At 43.2% G+C, this 14,893-nt stretch overlaps 1 protein-coding gene across 1 annotated transcript in view; it reads left to right on the top strand.

Moving 5' to 3' along the window:
• The window catches only part of CRISPLD1 (cysteine rich secretory protein LCCL domain containing 1), a 60,989-nt gene that overhangs the window by 25,509 nt on the left and 20,587 nt on the right, over positions 1-14,893 (top strand). The window contains exons 2-9 of the mRNA XM_065399298.1: positions 1,296-1,414; positions 1,574-1,706; positions 5,795-5,910; positions 6,618-6,718; positions 8,646-8,825; positions 8,927-8,987; positions 9,111-9,177; positions 10,159-10,289. Of these exons, the coding sequence (XP_065255370.1) occupies positions 1,296-1,414; positions 1,574-1,706; positions 5,795-5,910; positions 6,618-6,718; positions 8,646-8,825; positions 8,927-8,987; positions 9,111-9,177; positions 10,159-10,289 (908 nt within the window). The remainder of the gene's footprint in view (positions 1-1,295; positions 1,415-1,573; positions 1,707-5,794; positions 5,911-6,617; positions 6,719-8,645; positions 8,826-8,926; positions 8,988-9,110; positions 9,178-10,158; positions 10,290-14,893) is intronic.

Raw genomic sequence — 14,893 nt, 5'->3', positions numbered from 1 at the left:
AGCTCTAGCTTAGAGTTTTCAATTTTTAGCTCTGCTATAGATTTTAGATAGCAACTCCAGCTTTTGCATGGGAAGTGGGGTTAGGAAGCACTGAACATTGTGTTATTTAAAAATAAAACAAAAAACCCCCTCATTGTTAAGAAACTGCTAGACCGAACATACAAAGGAATAACTTTGTTTTCTATCAACAAACCTATTTACTTCCTAGAAATATTCCAGTTTGCCGACCTGAGTAATTTCAGCTCCAGTGAATCCAAGATAACTTTTCAAATATTTGGAAGCAGTTTCTGTAACTACCAGTTAAGAGATAGAAGTCAGGCAGCATTAATATGGTGCTTGAACTAAAAAAGGAGATACCTGCTCGACTTTGACAAAAGCTTCTTCTAAAATTAATATTGCATGGTTAGTGCAGTACAGACAGTACAAACATAGGTAAGATGTGGTCTCTACTGGTGATGTGCATCAGAGAAAAGGTGGGTTTTCACATATGGTTGGAAGGAGAGGGAAACTTCCAAGTTACTGTTTCCCTCTCAGCAATAAGCTTATTCCGACAATTGCTTCTAAAGGACATTGTGATAAACAGACCATAATTCATATATTAGTTTATTTTACTTTTCTAAAACACTTTGGAATGGACAGAAATATTTTTCACTTAGTGGCATAGTGAATTGCTTCACATGCTGAACATAACCTATTTTACCAGCCTAACAATAGAGCCAAGACAGTCATTTTGTTTATATTCTGGAAGCTTGCACTATTCCTCAAGTAGATGTTTGCATTGTTTGTTATTTCTACGAAAGCTGATTATGAAAAAGGAGGAGAAAAACCCTTCATTTCAGATAAACTATTGGATTGGGGGGGAACCCCTTATGCTGAAAGTGTGAAGGATAATACCCTTTTGGCTAAGAATTGTGCCTTCTACTATACAAGAAATCTCAAAAAACAGAAAATATAATTCAGCTCAGAAAGTTGAACTGAGCTTGTCACTTTCATAATTTCTCTTTCCTGCGCTGAACAATGCTGCTGAAATTGTTTAAATGGGGGGGGGAGACATTTTTTAATATTGTGAAAATATTTCTATTACAGCATGGTTTTATAAAGAAGTTTTTTTTCTTACATAACCCAAATGGGGGGGGAAAGCTATTTAAAGCTGCATTTTTAATTGAAAAACAAGAAACTTAAAAAAAAAAAAAAAAAGCAGATTTGGTGAAATTCTTTTCAAATACATGAAATAGCCACAAAATATATCTCAGGTCGTGCCTCTCTTTTTTTTTTTTCCCTCTCTTGAACTGTAGGTGTGGGATGTAGAGCTGGAGAGATCTGCAGAATCCTGGGCTGAAACTTGTCTGTGGGAACATGGACCTGCAAGCCTTCTTCCATCAATTGGGCAGAATTTGGGGGCACATTGGGGAAGGTAGTTTAAAATACCATTTTTATCTCAAACAATTTTGAATCATAAGGAAATCTATTTCTTATTTAAAATCAGAGTGATGAAAGATACTTTTTTTTTTTTTTTTTTAGGGTTGTTCTATAGTGGTTATAATTTTATTAAACATTGTCATTTTTTTTATAGATACAGGCCTCCAACATTTCATGTCCAAGCATGGTATGATGAAGTGAGAGACTTTACCTACCCTTATCCTCAGGAATGCAATCCCTATTGTCCTTACAGATGTTCTGGTCCTGTTTGCACTCATTATACACAGGTATGTGTGTTTGGTTTACCACAAAGTTATTCCTGTTTTTCAAAGTTGTAATACCATGGTGCCTCAGGAGGACAGCATTAGGGAAATACCTGAAAGAAAATGTGGAAGCACCATGTTCCTATGATTCTTGGGAGCCAAAGTCTATAGTCCTTACTACCTTTTCAGTCAGTTTCTACTCTTATCCATTCACGTTGGGTAAGGACCTTAGAATTTAACTTATTAAGTTTAAGGTTAGCCAAATATGTTCCACTGAAGGATGTTTGGGTCTACTGAATTCATCACTGGCTGTAAATCAACACAATAGGTGGTATGGAGTGGGGTTGTGCTGCATATCTATTGACTTCCTGCAGCTTAGGGATGTACGAGTGAGAGAGTGAGAATTCCACCTTCTCAACCTATGCGGGAATTCCCTACAAAGCCCAGTTCTCAAGGATAATGGGGGTGCGGTTGTGTGAATTTCATCCAGTACTTGCAAAATCCTCTTCTCAAGTCCACTTTGCAGATTGCAGATTCTGCACTTAGCTAGTTGACAGCAAGGGAAGTTTCATGTGCAGATACGCAGTAGAGATTTATAGTGCAGAAAAGAAAGAAGAGATTTGTCCTGTGAATAATCAGGAACAAACATCATATAGGAAATAAACCACCTTTTATATAATAATAAAGTATTATAGCAATGGACTTAGGTTACTGCTATTGTAGCAATATTTTGAAGTGGCATAGTATCTTCTGTTTTCTGTATGGGTCCTGTCAGCACCTTGACTATCAGGTGGGCTGGGTGGGATGAACTCTTTCTGAGAAGTTCCCACCATATTGCCTTGGCATTGACAGACAACTTCAGGCACAAACCACTGCAGCCATGTATCAATAAAAGTAGTATTTAACTTGAAGCCTAAGCATAGTGGTGTTAAAAACGGATAAATAAAAAGATTTGAAAAGTACCAGATTGCACAGAAATAACCAAACAGGATAACAAAAAATTGTTAAAATTATACTTAGTCACTACACTGTCCCAAATAACTCCTCCTATCTAGAACATGTTTTTCAGTTCGCAAAGTCTCCTTTTGCCTGAATGTTTCCCCAATGCTGTGTATTGTATGCTTCTAAGTCAGGGGTGGGCAAACTTTTTGGCCTGAGGGCCGCATCGGGTTTCGTAAATTGTATGGAGGGCTGGTTAGGGGAGGGGGTCGTGGCCCGGACCCCACCTCCTATCTGCCCCCCTGGGACTCCTGCCCCATCCAACACCCCTATCCCCTGACTGCCCCCAGACTTCCGCCGCCCCATCCAACCCCTCCTCTCATTCCTGACGGCCCTCCTGGGACCCCTGCCCCATCCAACCACCCCTTCTCCCTGTCCCCTGACTGCCCCCGGAACCCCTGCCCCTGACTGCCCCCCACCCCCCCATCCAGCCCCCCTCTCCTTCCTGACTGCCCCCCGAGACCTCTGCCCCCATTCAACCCCCTGTTCCCCCTCCGACCGCCCCACCCCCTATCCACACCCCTGCCCCCTGACCACCACCCCAAACTCCCCTGCCACCTATCCAACCCCCCCCCCCCCCCCCGTTCCCTGCCCCCTTACCATGTTGCATGTAGTGCTGGTGGCGTGGCCGGCTCGAGCCAGGCCACGCTGCCGCTGCCACCACGCAGCACAGAGACCGGGCCAGGCCGGGCTCTGCAGCTGTGCTGCTCCAGGAGCTCACAGCACCGCCGCCCAGAGCATTGCACCAGCAGCAGAGCAAGCGAGCTGAAGCTGTGGGGGGACAGCAGGGGAGGGGCCGGGGGTGAATCTCCTGGGCCAGGAGCTCGGGGGCCGGGTAGGACGGTCCGGCGGGCCACTTGGCCTGTGGGTCATAGTTTTCCCCACCCTTGTTCTAAGTCCTGACCTAGGAATTTCTCTGTCATTTGGCAATAAAAACAAAAAAGTATTGCTAACTTCTACCAAAGTCTAATATGTCCAATTCTGATTTTTTCCCCCTTAAGTACAACCAAATCATATTTCCAGCTAGAGCAAAATACATGATCCTCACATTGGACCAATGTGCACACACAATTTTAGACTGATTTCTAGAAGCCTTGAAAATTATTTCTTAACTGAAGTTCTACCCACATGGTAAAGGACATTTGTACGGAAGGCTTACTGTCAATTTTTTTGCTAGTAGTAATTTGCATAAGTCCATTTTACCTAATATTAAGACATGTTTCCTATTAAAGTTCTTTTAGAATACCCTTCTCCATTACAGGCAGGATCCCCACCACATGGGTATTCTTAGGCTGTATCTACACAGTGCGCCACTGATGGTAGGGTGTAGAGTATGTGTGTAGCTACACACCACAATGAAAAATGGGCTGTGTCCACCCTAGTGTGTAGGTACACATGTCAGAGAGAGGCTCAGGTGGGGGAGGCAGAGAGGAAAGATTCTGGCAGCTCCCTGCTGCCGAAACCTTTTATTGCAGCAAAGATAGCCTATCCTGGCAGTGGGAAGCCTCCAGAGCCTTTCCCTGCTGCTGGAGTCTTTCTCTGCAGTGGGAAAAGGCTCTGGCACTTTCCTACAGTGGAGAAAGGTTCCAGGGAGCTGCTGGGGTCTTTCATAGAATCATAGAATAGGGTTGGAAGGGACCTCAGGAGGTCATCTAGTCCAACCCCCTGCTCAAAGCAGGATCAATCCCCAGACAGATTTTTGCCCCAGATCCCTAAATGGCCCCCTCAAGGATTGAACTCACAACCCTGGGTTTAGCAGGCCAATGCTCAAACCACTGAGCTATCTGGTCTCTCCCCCCGCTTTTTTTCTTTCTTCTTTTTTCTTTTCTCCAATTAAACTGAAGAACTGCTGCAGTGAACCTAGGTGCTGTAATTATATGAAGATATACCTATCTCATAGAACTGGAAGGGACCTTGAAGGTCATCGAGACCAGTCCCCTGCCTTCACAGCATGTCTAGGATCTTGCCAGGATCTTTCCCTGTGGTGGGGAAAGACTTCCACAGCAGGGTGGCAGTGGGACACCATCCTGCTAAAAATAGCAATGTAGATGGGAGAGGTGCTGCTTGGGCATGTAGAAAGCCATGTAAGTTATACACCCACAGCGTTCAGGCGTGTCTTTAGTCACTTTAGCAATGCCTCACTGTCTACACTGCTATTTATACTTGTGTGTGTGTGTGGGGGGGGGAAATGTAGTGTATGTACTTTATACTCCAGTGAAAGGAGTGTGCAGTGTAGACATACCTTTAATGTGCTGGCGGTTCTGCACAGAATCGATCTGAGCCTTTAGGCTGGGATGGTGCAAGAGCCTAAGGGAATGAGATTTGCACTGCACCTAACTCCCTTCAGCACTTTTGAAAATCCCAGCCTTAGTCTTTCAGAATCTTTTAAAAATTCTGTAATGAGAGTTGTTTCAACAGCTGAATGAAGGAAATACAACTTTCCTTTCAACTGCAATGACATGAATTCCCTAATTGTTTAAAATCTGTGGTCTGTAGTAGACATGAGTATTTTCAGTGAATGAAGCCTTTTGTTAATAGTTTAATTACTTGTGTTAATTGCTAGCAATTATTGGCTATTGTCTGTCTACCTACCTAATTCTGAATTTCTTCTGTGTTTTTAGATTGTGTTCATAACTGTGATATGTAAGAGCCCAACTTCTCACAAGTATCAGAGGGGTAGCCGTGTTAGTCTGGATCTGTAAAAAGCAACAATCACAGTTTAGGTTTTTTTTGTAAAACCTTTATGCATCAGCATAAAATTGTTCCTTATAACAAGGGATATAACTGAATGGCCATATCATCAGCTGGTGAAAATCAGCATTACTCAATTGATGTCATTGGAACAACACCGATTCATAGTAGCCAAAGATCTGACCAGCAGCAACCAATATACATGACCCTTGGTACTGAATGTTCAAAAATTAAATAATAGTTGAATTCCATGCATGAGTGTCTCCCCTGTCCAAAAGTATGTGTGTGTGAGTATGAGAGAGACCGAAACATTGCTGCTTTTTTGTGATTTGATTTTTATAATTCAGTGTTTCATAGATATGTTTGTTTTGCGTTAATCACTCATTTAATTTTCACATGTATTCTTGTTTCCTGTCATCTAGGCGGTATGGGCCACAAGTAGCAGGATAGGTTGTGCTATTAACTTGTGTCATAATATGAACATCTGGGGACAGATCTGGCCAAAAGCAGTCTATTTAGTGTGCAATTATTCTCCCAAGTAAGTATATACAGTAGGCTAACACTTTCTGTAAAATTTATCTTGAAAGGGGAAAATACTTCATAATCCAGGAGATAATCCCACAGAAAATCAAGCTAAATTTTCTATTTCTGTACAGCCACAAAAAGATACTTTGTTTCTAATGAAGCCATACCTGAATGAAGCAAAAACAGGCTGTTTGTTTGTTTTCTGGCCTTTCTTTTAGTGCTCTGGGGTTAGAGACCATTATTTTCCAACAAAATGATACATCAGACCACAATAAAGCTATCTCCCCATTGTTATTTTAGCAGATTTATAACATTACCAAAATAAACAATAGATTCCTCATTTAGAGAGCCTACCATGCCTAGGGTAAAATTGTGCCTTCAGGTGACTGAAGTCCAGGACAGTAGCAGTCCCATTCAGTTATGGTGGAGGAATTTAGCTTAGGTGGCATACTAGTAACAGGGTCTCACCTGATCCAACACTGGACCATGCTACTGCCTCAATTTCCCCTTCATGAGTTTCTCAGTGACTGAACCCAGACTCTTGTAAGTCCAACACCCCTTTGGGGGGCCTGGTTTATTGTAACAACATCACAGTTGAAATGTCAACATAAATAGAAACCGGTTTTTCCTCATTTTGTTTGACCACATATTGAAATGATGTTAATATTAACGATGAATGCATTTATGCATATTTTTTAAATTAGCATTTTTATTTTTAAGGGGCAACTGGTGGGGTCATGCTCCTTACAAACATGGCCGCCCTTGTTCTGCATGTCCACCTAGTTTTGGAGGAGGCTGCAGAGAAAATCTTTGCTACAGGGGTATGTACCATTTCAACAAATGCAGCTGCAATTGGATTTTGTGGTTGGATTCCATAAATGTAACATTTTTGTTTACTCTCTTTATTATGCTCTAAGACAGTGGAGTATACTATAGTATAATTTTGCTCAGGCAACTATTAAAGGCCTGATGATGTGACAGTCTGAGCCCTTTTTATGAAGAGTTGTGTGCTGAGTTCCCACTGACTTCAGTGGTGGTTGAAGGTGTAGGATGCAGCTGCATACTGTTTACATCACTTACTGATGAGTAAGGCTAAGATTTTTTTTCATGGTTATTTTTAGTAAAAGTCACGAACAGGTCATTACTTTACTACAAATTAGTTGCTATCTGGTCACCCTATGAAAAACCAGGACAGGGGGTGGGGGGTAATAGGCGCCTATATAAGAAAAAGTCACCAAAACCGGGACTGTCCCTATAAAAACAGGACATCTGGTCACCCTACTACAAATAACCGGGGGCAGGGCTAGGAAGGCAGGGAGGAATGGAGTCCCATGGGGCGGGGAGGGGACAACTGACAGGCTGAGCCCCCCACCAGGGCAGGGGGCACAGCCCTGACTCCAGTGGCTGCAGCGGGGGTACAGCCATGCACACAGCCCCTGCTCTACAGCTGGCCCAAGTGTGGGACGGGTGCACAGCCCCCAGTGCAGTTCCTACCAAGCCCCGTCTCTAGTGGGGGGGGGGGTGCACAGGGAAGCTGCAAGGGGGGTGCACGGCCCCCAGCTGCAGGTCCTGGGAAGCCACGGGGCTGGGGCGCACAGCCCTGGCTGCAGTCCCGCCAAGCCCGGGATGGCACAGGCCTGGGGTGCACGGCCCCAGCTGCAGCCCCCCAGAGGAAGCAGCGCGGCTGGGGCTGCAGGGTCCTGGCTCCAGCCAGCCCCAGTTACAGGGCAGGGGCTCACAGTCCTCCTTCCTCCTCCTGAAGACCTAGAAGTCATGGAGGTCCAGAAAGTCACGGAATCTGTGACTGCCGTGACCTCAATGATTAAGTCGTAGCCTTACTGATGAGTCACTGAAAAGTCTATGTAATAATTTGTTTAACTGGAAATTCCTGCTATCTCTCAGCAAAATACCAAAGGGGATTCTATAAAGGAAAAAAAACAGTGTCAGCAAAAAGAACATATTCATTCCAGTAAAATGCCGGCTTGCATCGTTATTATCTTATATATTTTTCAAAATTGTATTAATTACATTTTGTAACATTAGAATGAAGCATATTATGGGGCTTATATTTCTTTTCTTTTTTTTTTTTTTTTTTTTAAATAAGTGACTTTGAAAATTACTTACATTAATACTTTTGAAAAGTAAGATTACTGAATACAGTTCTTCAGCTGTTCAATTGGGTCACAGTTGAGTGCCTAAATCTAGGTACCTAAATAACGGACTTATGCTCAGATGTGAACACCTCTGAAAATTAGGATCCTTATTAACTTACCTAGAAAAGGGCCTAATTTCAGGTGGATATAGATTTAGAAGCCCAATTTCTTTAATTATAGCAAGCTGCATTTAAAAGGTTGGTTAGGTAGCATCATGTGAAGAAATACCACTATTGGTCTATGGATTCCCTCATGACAGAGGGAAGTTACCGCAATAGAAATATTGCCGGCACATTCACACTTAAAATTATGCTGTCAGTGCTACAAAGTGAGCAAGACATCCATGTAAGACACCAGTAAGGTATATGGTGTATGTTACCAAACATCAGCTATTCATCTAGCTGATGAATCCCATAAGTCAATGGAAGGATCAAATTTTTCATTTTATTCATCTCTTTTTAAACCGTTCCATGAAAACAAAATATTAAAAGCATGAATATTCACAAAAGTTGCCACATTTATGTCAGTGCTGTTTACAAAAACGGACTAAAAGCTGTTCTGAGAAATTATTTGTCTCATTCATTCACTAAAACAGAGGGTTCAGACAGGCATTACTCCCCTCATGAGCCAGAGGAGGAAACCAACGAGATTGAACGGCAGCAATCCAAAGCACAGGATAGAACATCACAGAGTCGATCCAGGACCCATTCACCTGCAGGCTCTACAAGGAGCGATGATAGTGAGAGAAATGAAGTAATAAGCACACAACAAATGTGTAAGGAGTTTGCATTTTTTTTCATATGCCAACTAATTTGAACCAAGTGGTACAAAAAACATTCTAAAACATTTTAATGAAACTGGCTTTTTGTTATTTAGCTCAGATTGTTTCTTGTGAAGTAAGGCTAAGAGACCAGTGCAAAGGGACAACTTGCAATAGGTATGATACATTCTACAGTTTGCCTATCTGAGATTATTCTAAACAGTTGTGTGTATGTTAACTAAAATATTTTCCCTGTTGCAATCATAGGATCTCAAGCCAATTTGTATTTTATATCTCTAGGTATGAATGTCCTGCTGGCTGCTTGGATAGTAAGGGCAAAGTGATTGGAAGTGTTCATTATGAAATGGTAAATATATATATATATTTTTTAATTGAGTTTAGTATAGATATAATTAATGAAATTCTGTCTTTTTAATTTGGAATATTAGCTAAAATGTGTTATCAGCAAGAATGCATTCTGAAGAAGTTTATGCTCAGAAAAGTAAAAAGCCTACTGCAAATTAAGGTAGCCTCAACCTGGTCTAGATTTGTTCCTGCACTTCTGAACATGTAATTTTTGGGTATATAATACCTCACATTTTTCCACATAAGCAGGATTTGTGTGTGCAGATCATTTAGACAGCTATAAATCTGTACAAATGCTGTTTACGATTTTGTGGGTGTATATTTATAGGCTGCTTTTGGGAATATGGGTCTAGATGTATAAATGTAATCCTTAGTTTTAAATATCTGGTCCTTCAGCTTTAGTCTGTTGCATATCATTGTGGGGCACTAAAACAAAAGGGAGGAAACAATAGACACTATGAAAACGTATGCTTTCATTCTGAGTTATAGGAAAATGACATTTTCTTCATGTGGGGTGGTGGCTGTCCCAACTACATTAAGCTCAATAGGAATGTCTGTGGAGGCTTCAGCCCCAGCCGGTAATGCTACCTATGCTAAGTTTGGTAAGGGCTGGATTCAGGACCATGCTCCTACGGCTTTGCCTCGCTTTGGGGGCACAAGCAGCCAAAAAGTGGTTTCACTGGCTACCTCTGTGTAGGGGAATCCCCAAGTGGTGAAGGCCTCATGTAGTGACTCACCCTCCCAGTCCCCAGAGGGTGTGGGCAGGAAAAAAAATGGTGGATTTGCTACTATATGTGACTGATCCCTGGCTTTTGGAATAGCTTGATGGGCATGAGGACTGCAAGGCATAGGATTGAGTAGCTTTAACAAATGCAGATATTGGACACAATTGTAATCAAGAACTGCCTTTTCACATTTAAAATATAATGGAAAATAATTGTTTCACCTGACGTGGAAATGATTTTCTTGCTCCATTTTTTAGCAATCCAGCATTTGTAGAGCTGCCATACATTATGGTATCCTAGACAACGATGGTGGTTGGGTTGATATCACTAGGCAAGGAAGGAAAAACTATTTCATCAAATCTTATAGAAATGGCATTCAGTCAATTGGGTAAGTCCAAGATTACTGATACTTTGAGTGCTTACAACTAAAATGTGTGATGTTTCCAATATATTGCATTATTTTTTTGCACCTGAAATAAGTCACAATAATAGTTTTCCCATATACTTTTTTTCATCCTGAAGGATCTGAAAGCATTGTAAAAATGACACATTCTGGAATACAGGTATCATTCTGAAAGTGTAGCCATTCTTAAGAGCATACTGCAAAATGACAAAACAGCTATGGGCTAGGAAGTGACAAAAATGCTATATCAAATAGAAGAGGCAGGGAAAATGTATAATGGTTGCCCTTGGCAATTATGTCAGATAGTCAGACCTGAAGAAGAGCTCTGTGTAAACTCAGAGCTTGTCTCTCTTACCAACAGAAGTTGGCCCAATAAAAGATATTAACTCACCCCCTCCCCCTTGTCTCTCAAATAGCTAAATTAATATTTATGATTAAATTACCTCAATATTTGCAGCATTCATCTATTTCTGATACAAATGTAAAGATGTACCTACAAAGGAACCGTGCATACTGAAACTGAGTTACAGCTGGGATTGACGTTCTGAGATTGATCCACCGGCGGTCGATTTAGCAGGTCTAGTAAAGACCGACCAAATCGACTGCAGATCGCTCTCCAGTCGACCCCTGTACTCTACCCCCAACAAGAAGAGTAAGGTAAATCAACGGGAGATGTAGAGCCCGCAGTAACTTGACCTAAGGTAGGTTGACTCCAGCTACGTTATTCACGTAGCTGGAGTTGCATAGCATAGGTTGACTTATCGCAGTAGTGTAGACATAGCCTGAGTTAAAATGATCTGCTCATCCTGTGTAACACTGGTACTGTAATGTTTTTTTAAGGACTAACCATGGCAGTGCTGCCTAATTTTAGGAGATTAATAATATTGTTTATACAATATGGGTTACAGGCTCACCAAATAATCTAATCAGAAGATAACAAGGTTCTTGTCCCTGAATCAGGCTACACAGAGTTTGCAAGGACCCTCGGGATGTATGACAAGGACACTCATACTGAGAACAAAATACAGCCTTAAAGACTTTTATTGAGATAAAAGTAATCAAATAGAAATCAAATGGAAAATCATCAGAATTACAAAAGCAATAATATTGTTTTAGAGGTACATGTGATATATATACTGGAAAGGTTTCTAGATTAGCATACTCACACCCTTCCTTGATAACCTGGTGGAAAGAGACAAAGGACCAGCCTTGCCTCTTGCATGCTAAGAGAGTCCAATGGTTCAGGTTCCTCAGTTCTCAAATGGGTGGTGAATAACTTAGGAGAAGCTAGAGCTAAAAAGCTATAGAAAGACTCTAGAAGCTAACTTAGAGTTTGACTCCACTGAGTAACTTGAGAATTAAGAACTAACAATTAGGAATTAAGAAACAACTACAAACTAATGAACTAACTGAACAATGATGAACTGCCCTTTAATATGGTGGGTTACTCTTCATATAGAACCTGAACACTATATGTCCTCCTTCCATGTCCAAACTGAATTTCCTCACCCACAAAGTATCAGGGTACATGTACTCTATAGGCTGGCATGTTTGAACATATTAATGACATATTCATGCCTATTAATGACCATTCACTCATTCTCACATCTGTTATTTCTGGCCGAACCGGTTATTTCCATGTTCTTTGGGTTGTACCTGCAAAGTTTAAAGAGGTTATGAACTTAGGTAGCCCCTACCTATACCAACTTGATTGAGCAACCTCACTTATCTATGTTAAAGGTAACAAATATATATCCTTTCTGCTTTAGCTCATCATCACCTATCTAGGCTAAAGGTCTCGAACGTATGTATGCTAACTTGCCTTAACTCAACATACAGGATGTGGCCTGTAGTTTCTTTGAGTTATGGCCAAAAATACTCTAGTACAAATCTGTAAACCTGTTATACTAAAACAAATAATCAAACCCATAAGAAAAGCTATATAAGCAAGCAAACAGGCTAGCCCTGTAGGGCTACAGTAGGCAGAATATTCTATAATAATTAGCTAAACTGGAATTTTCCCAGGATACTGGAGCACATCCCTCTCTGCTCTTCTGAAGAGTGCTATGGGATCTTTAATAATAACCATAAGAAATTGTATTTAGAAGTGAATCACTCCTACTACGTGCTCACATAAAACAAGAAAGTACAGCTATTTAAGTAAATGTTTAACAGTTTCCTTACAAGGCTAAGGGTATGTCTACACTACGAGAGTAGTTCGATTTTAGTTAAATCGAATATGTGGAATCGATATTACAAAATCTAATGTCTGTGTCCACACTAAGGACAGTAATTCGACTTTGTGAGTCCACACTAACGGGGAAAGCGTCGACATTGGAAGCGGTGCACTGTGGGCAGCTATCCCACAGTTCCCGCAGTCCCCGCTGCCCATTGGAATTCTGGGTCGAGCCGCCAATGCCTTCTGGGTAAAAAAATGTGTCGAGGGTGCTTTTGGGTAACTGTCGTCATCCGTCCGTCACTACTGCCCTCCCTCCCTGAAAGCGCCGGCGGGAAATCAGTTCGCGCACTTTTCTGGTCAGTGACAGCGCGGACGCCACAGCACTACGAGCATGGAGCCCGCTGCGATCATCGCTGCAGTTATGGCCGTTGTCAACACCTCGCAGCTTATCATCCACCTTTCCCAGAGGCAGATGCAGAGAAATCAGGCGAGGAGGCTACGGCAGCGCGGTGAGGGCCTGAAGTCTGAGAGTGGCACAGACCTGTCAGAAAGCACGGGACCCCGCGCCGAGGACATGACGGTGGCAATGGGTCATGTTGATGTTGTGGAACGGCGATTCTGGGCCCGGGAAACAAGCACGGACTGGTGGGACCGCATAGTGCTGAATCACTGGGATGAATCACAGTGGCTGCAAAACTTTCGCATGCGATAGGGGACTTTCATGGAACTTTGTGAGTTGCTGTCCCCTGCCCTGAAGCGCAATGACACCCGGATGCGAGCAGCCCTGACTGTCCAGAAGCGAGTAGCCATAGCCCTCTGGAAGCTAGCAACGCCAGACAGCTACCGGTCAGTCGCGAACCACTTTGGCGTGGGCAAATCTACCGTGGGGGTTGTTGTCATGCAAGTAGCCAACGCAATCGTTGAGGTACTGCTCTCAAAGATAGTGACCCTGGGAAACGCGCAGGTCATCATAGAGGGCTTCGCCGCGATGGGATTCCCAAACTGCGGTGGGGCTATAGATGGAACTCACATCCCTATCCTGGGACCGGACCACCAGGCCAGCCAGTACATCAACCGAAAGGGCTACTTTTCAATGGTGCTGCAAGCACTGGTGGACCATAGGGGACGTTTTACAAACATCAACGTCGGATGGCCGGGCAAGGTTCATGACGCTCGTGTTTTCAGGAACTCAGGTCTGTTTAGACGGCTGCAGGAAGGTATTTACTTCCCGGACCACAAAGTAACTCTTGGGGATGTGGAGATGCCTATAGTCATCCTCGGGGACCCAGCCTACCCGCTAATGCCCTGGCTCATGAAGCCCTATACTGGCGCCCTGGACACTGAAAAAGAACTGTTCAACTACCGGCTGAGCAAGTGCAGAATGGTGGTGGAGTGTGCTTTTGGCCGTCTCAAGGGGAGATGGAGAAGCTTACTGACTCACTGTGATCTCAGCAAAACCAATATCCCCATTGTTATTGCAGCTTGCTGTGTCCTCCACAATCTCTGTGAGAGCAAGGAGGAGACCTTTATGGCGGGGTGGGAGGTTGAGGCAAATAGCCTGGCTGCTGATTACGCCCAGCCAGACAGCTGGGCGATTAGAAGAGCCCAGCGGGACGCGCTGTGCATCCGGGAGGCTTTGAAAGCAAGGTTCCTGAGTGAGCAGGGTAACCTGTGACTTTTCAGTTTGTGTACAGAGAAGCTGAACCTGCCCCCGTTTCTTTACCCACTAAATGTTCAGTATCCTCTCCATTTACATACCCCATTCCCCCCCTTCCAACACACGTTTAAAAATAAAATCACTTGAATTTTGTTAATGAACACCGTTTTCTTTATTACTGTTTTCGCGGGAAAGTGTTGAACCTGGGACGCAGACTGTGGTGGGGAGCAGGTGTAGTGTGGTGATGCAAATGACGCTTCTAAACTTCAGGAATGACAGGCTCCGCAGTGGTGGACTGGTTGTTTCAACGGAGCCTGCCACCCCTCCTGTTCGGGACTCTGTGTGTGGGGGGGCTATGTGACTTTGTGGCAGGGGGAGGACGGCTACAGATCCCCTGCTGCGTGGCTCTGTGATCCAGGATAAGGACCGCTGCATAAGATCTGTAACTGCCCTCCCCCGCCACAAAGTCACAGAGCAACCCCCACCCCCCCATCACAGAACATGAAAACCATCTCCCAGACTGACCAGGGTAACTAGTGACTGCACTGTGTGTGTGCCCTGCTGCTGAACCTGCCCCCCGCCTCTGTACCCTGGTAAAGGTGACTGTCCTGTCCAATTACCAACCCCCTTCCCCCCCCTTCAGACAGACTCTCCTGTAAAAGAACATGATGGAAACAGTAATTAACAGAAACATATTTTTTATTAGCAACTACACATGAAACTGGGGGGTGAAACTTGGACGGGGGCTTGGGT

The sequence above is a fragment of the Emys orbicularis genome, chromosome 2 (genome assembly GCF_028017835.1).
Source record: "Emys orbicularis isolate rEmyOrb1 chromosome 2, rEmyOrb1.hap1, whole genome shotgun sequence".
Taxonomy (NCBI): domain Eukaryota; kingdom Metazoa; phylum Chordata; order Testudines; family Emydidae; genus Emys; species Emys orbicularis.
This window is presented reverse-complemented; position numbering and strand designations above follow the sequence as displayed.